This window comes from Pangasianodon hypophthalmus, chromosome 24, assembly GCF_027358585.1.
Source record: "Pangasianodon hypophthalmus isolate fPanHyp1 chromosome 24, fPanHyp1.pri, whole genome shotgun sequence".
NCBI lineage: Eukaryota > Metazoa > Chordata > Actinopteri > Siluriformes > Pangasiidae > Pangasianodon > Pangasianodon hypophthalmus.
In genome coordinates this window covers 57,501-62,500 of record NC_069733.1, presented here as the reverse complement: position 1 = coordinate 62,500, position 5,000 = coordinate 57,501, and the positions used below count along the sequence as shown (strand labels likewise).

The 5,000-nt window shown below is 45.9% G+C and overlaps 1 protein-coding gene across 3 annotated transcripts in view; it reads left to right on the top strand.

Moving 5' to 3' along the window:
- The window catches only part of me2 (malic enzyme 2, NAD(+)-dependent, mitochondrial), a 15,244-nt gene that overhangs the window by 6,875 nt on the left and 3,369 nt on the right, over positions 1-5,000 (top strand). For all 3 annotated transcript variants that reach the window (XR_008300857.1, XR_008300858.1, XM_034302481.2), the window contains exons 9-10: positions 4,363-4,476; positions 4,597-4,708. Coding sequence is in view for 1 of the 3 variants with exons in the window: in XM_034302481.2 (XP_034158372.2) it covers positions 4,363-4,476; positions 4,597-4,708 (226 nt within the window). In the remaining 2 variants the exon portion in view is untranslated. The remainder of the gene's footprint in view (positions 1-4,362; positions 4,477-4,596; positions 4,709-5,000) is intronic.

The window sequence follows — 5,000 nt, the reverse complement described above, 5'->3', positions numbered from 1 at the left end:
AAGCTTTAAGCTCAGCAGCCCTGCAGAGTAACCTCATTTCCCTTGGCTGTATTTATGACCTTATTCTTTTGGTCACTGCCCACAGTGACAGTAGCTGAGGATGGGAATATAGATTGACTTGTAAACAGAGAGTGAAACTGATCTCTTGCTTCACCACCACAGACCAGTACAGCGACTGTAACGGTGTTTTCACACCTGGCTCGAATGCTTCAGTCCACACCCAGGATTGATTCTTGGCTCAGAATCGCAAGTTTGCCTTTACATAGATGAAGTTTTCTGAGCCGTGGATCGACTGCACAGTTCCATATTACTTACACATGACTCTTGTGCACGCACCAGGCTCATCCGTTTGCTGCTTTTTTTAATTGTTATTATTTTCCTTTGCACTTGTGGTGGAAATTCACCTGTAAAATGTGGTGGAAAATCACTACCAGCACTCGAATGTGCTCAAGCAAATATTTATTTCATCAGCAATTGCTCACGATCCCGTGTAGCCACCCATACCTTACCAACCGTACCTTACCTCAGAGTGCTTTGAGGGCCTTCGGACTGCACATGGATACACACCGATCAGCCATAACATTAAAAGCACTGACAGGTGACGTGAATAACATTGATTATCTCTTTACAATGACACCTGTAAAGGGGTGCGATATATTAGGCAGCAAGTGAACAGTCAGTTCTCAAAGTTGATGTGTTGGAAGCAGGAAAAATGGGCAATCGTAAGGATCTGAGTGACTTTGACAAGCGCCAAATTGTGATGTCTAGACGACTGGGTCAGAGCTTCTCCAGAGCAGCAGGTCTTGTGGGGTGTTCCTGGTGTGCAGGGGTTAGTACCTACCAAAAGTGGTCCAAGGAAGGACAACCGGTGAACCAGCGACAGGGTCATGGGCTCCCAAGGCTCACTGATGCGCGTGGGGAGTGAAGATCCGTCTGGTCCGATCCCACAGAAGAGCTACTGTAGCACAAACTGCTGAAAAAGTTAAAGCTGCTCTGATAGAAAGGAGTCAGAACACACAGTGCAGCGTGCTGCGTATGGAGCTGCGTAGCTGCAGAGCGGTCAGAGAGCCCATGCTGACCCTGTCCACCACCCAAAGCTCCTACAATGGACACGTGAGCATCAGAACTGGACCATGGAGCAATGGAAGAAGGTGGCCTGGTCTGATGAATCACGTTTTCTTTTACATCATGTGGACGGCCGGGTGCGTGTGCGTCGCTTACCTGGGGAAGAGATGGCACCAGGATGCACTATGGGAAGAATGCAAGCTGGCAGAGGCAGTGTGATGGTCTGGGCAATGTTCTGCTGGGAAACCTCGGGTCCTGGCCTTCATGTGGATGTTACTTTGACACGTACCACCTACCTAAACACTGCTGCAGACCGAGTTACACACCTTCATGGTAACGGTGTTCCCTAATGGCAGTGAACTCTGTCAGCAGGATGATGCTCCCTGACACACTGCAGAAACTGTTCAGGAACGGTTTGAGGAACATGACAAAGAGTTCAAGGTGGTGACTCGGCCTCCAAATTCCCCAGATCTCAATCTGATCGAGCATCTGTGGGACGTGCTGGACAAACAAGTCTGATCCATGCTGCTAACGTCTTGGTGCCAGATACCACACACACCTTCAGAGGTCTTGTGGAGTCCATGCCTTCACACGTCAGATGCTGACGCTGCTATTTTGCAGGAACAAGGGGATCCTACACAATATTCAGCAGGTAGTTTTAATGTTATGGCTGATTGGCGTATATAAAGACATAAATTAATTATTCATAATATAGAGAACAGAGTAAAATACATGATTGGTTACAAACAAACTTGATTAACATTGATACTCCTTCTTGTTTGTCATATGAAACAGATTATTCTTCTTCATAGTCTTCCTTCCACATGCCATAATAGTTATTTTTCTCCCTTACTATCTACCAGAGAAAAGGGAGTTCAAAACTTCAGGGGTTGCTAACAAAGATTCCTTTATTGCTCATATCTCTGCTATGTGATAAGAGTATATAGTCTCTTGGGAGACTAACACACACACGTCCTTGATAGTTGGTGCTTCTTCTCGTGTGAGTATAAAACATTTGAACAGATAGAGTTCAAATCATGAAAAAGATACATAGGTTTATAAAAATCACCACACACTCAAGTGGCGAGGAACAGTTCTTTTTGAATGCAGTACATGGCACTGTGCAGGAGTAACTGCAAACGAGAAGCTGTTCCTGTAATAGAGGATTTTTAGCTGGGCAGGCAACCTGAGACATGCATTTTTTTTTTTTTTTGGCAGTGTTCTCAGTGCAAGCACTCACACCACACAGCTGAGCAAATTAGAGCTCTAGTCCTGCGAAAGTCTGATTTGATATTATTAAGGCGTTCCGTCTCCTCCACGACCGTAACAGCCCTTTCCTCACCATCGCTAAACTTAAAATAGGAAGTAACGCAACCACTTGAACCAACCACATTCCTCAGCCCCAAACAATGTTAGTTTCCACACCTGATGCGGACTGCACCATGGTTCAGTTGACACAAACCCCAGACCACCGTTTCAGGATGTCCAAGGCTCAAAAACAGCTTTCACACTTCACCAAACATACTGGATCCGGGGGAAAAAAAATTCAATGTGAAAATGATCTAACTGCTACTGACCCGATCCATTTGTCAACCTTACACTCTCTTATCTATCACCTGTGAATAAGATACAGAGATACTTAAACTACTCTAACGGGGATGAGATTTCTTGCCACACCTGAAGGGAGCATCCCATTCTTTTATTGGAGAGAACCATGGCTTCAGTCTTGGAGGTTCTGATCATCACCCCAGCCACTTCACCCTCTGCTTTGAAATGTTCAAGTGCATGTTGGAGGTCCACTTCTGGTGGTGCCAAGAGAACATCATCTACAAATTCATATCCTGTCCATGAAAACCATGATGCTATGTACACTAGTAATATAGATGCTTCCCTATAAATTTAATTAATCAGTCTCATAGAATATCCCAATTTTAGGTTAGAATTTTAATTAGTAATTAAAGTTACAAAATTTCTAATAAGTCAATTTATTAAAACCTCAATTTAGGTTGAGAACAATAACAATCAGTGACTTTGTTTCTGAAGGCTTTTGTTGCAGATTCCGCTGTAGGTGAAAGGCAGTGCAGGCAGTGCGACCCATATCTGTGGATGCATTATATCTACATTCCCCTCACAAAGCTGTGCAGGAGTAAAGAGCTGGTCCAGTAGTCCATAGCCTTAGCAGAACCCTCATTGTTTCTCCTGAATTCTAGGTCCAACTATCAGAGAGAGTCTTCTCTTCAGACCCCTGGTATAGTCATTTCCTAGGAGCCTGAGGAGTGTGATTCTGCTGTTACTGGAACAAACCTTCTGGTCTAATTTTTTAAAAATAGGGACTTTAAAAAAACCCGAGTTTGCCAGTCCAAAGGTATTGCTCTGGATTTCTGTGCTTCCTAGGGTTACCACCATGACAGGAACCAACAGCCTTTTGAATCTGCCTCTATGACTGAGGACTTCAACATTCATTCAGACTCAATGTTCCTGATCTCACTGGGCCCATGGGAGAAGTTGTGTTGGAGGTGTGAGTAAAATTCTTCTCCCACCAAAGCTTATGGCAGACGCTCTCGAGCAACCTGGAAGGTTCTCCTGGGTTTAGCACACCACCAAGTGGTGAATAGGTAACAGCTCTGCCACTCTCTTCACCTCACTGTCCAAAACATATGGCCTGTCAAGTCTGACGATACAACCACAAAGTCGATCGTTAAAGGTTAGCTCGCAAGATGGCAAGATGACATCACCATTTTGGGCTGATCTTAACCAGGTTATGTGGGTGGCTTGGTCACCTGATGCTTGCCTGCAGACACTATCCCAGGCCGGGCCGGGGCGGGATCCAGTAAGCCTAATCCGGGCAGGTGCACTTCCTTTCATGGGGTCTTTAGGATCACTCTTTATCCAACATCTGTCCTCATCTGTTGATCAAGAATAGCCCTAGTGGGGGCATTAGTGATTTAGCCCTGAAGTTCACTGAAGTACACAAACCCCTTCACCACCAATGACTGGAACAGCAGACAAACTCATCACTGCTAATAGCCTAATATCACTAGCATTAGGTAACATGATTGGCTAACTTTCACTAGCTTAGCATACAGGTTCAGCTTCTAAAAGTTTCAGGTACAACATCATGTAGTAATTTGTAAGTGATTCATTTAAAACTGTTAATAATGTCACAAACTGTATTGATATAAAATATATTTTGTGTGTGTGTGTAGAATTAGCCTAGCTTAGCATAATGGATGTCAGTATTAAGGATCTGCTAGCATTAGCATTAATGAGCGATGTGTAAATGGTGTATGTGTTCAGGCGGCTCTGGGCATCGCTAACCTGATCGTCATGGCAATGATGGAGGAGGGAGTGAGTCAGACAGAAGCACGCAAGAAGATATGGATGTTTGACAAAGATGGCCTCCTTGTCCAGGTGAGTGTGTGTGCGGGGGTGTGTATGCGTGTTAGATACAGTGTGTGTGTGGTAAACTGAATGCATTTACTTCCAAATACATGACTCCATTTGTGTGTGTGTGTGTGTGTGTGTGTATAGGGCAGATCTCAGTCCACAGACAGTAATCAGGAAGCGTTTGTTCACCTGAGTCCAGGAGATGTAAAGAGTTTTCTGGATGCCGTTAATGTCATCAAACCCACAGCCATCATTGGTGAGTGAGTGCCTGAGCGAGCGAGTGCCAGAGCGAGCGAGTGCTCGAGCGAGCGAGCGAGTGAGCGAGTCCCCGAGTGAGCGAGTCCCCGAGTGAGCGAGTCCCCGAGTGAGCGAGTCCCCGAGTGACTGCCTGAGTGAGTGACTGAGCAAGCGAGTCCCAGAGTGAGTCCCCGAGTGAGTGAGTCCCCGCCCAAGCGAGGGAGTGCCTGAGCGAGCGAGTCCCCGAGCGAGCGAGTCCCCGAGCGAGCGAGTGCCTGAGCGCCCGAGCGAGTGAGTCCCCGAGCGAGTGA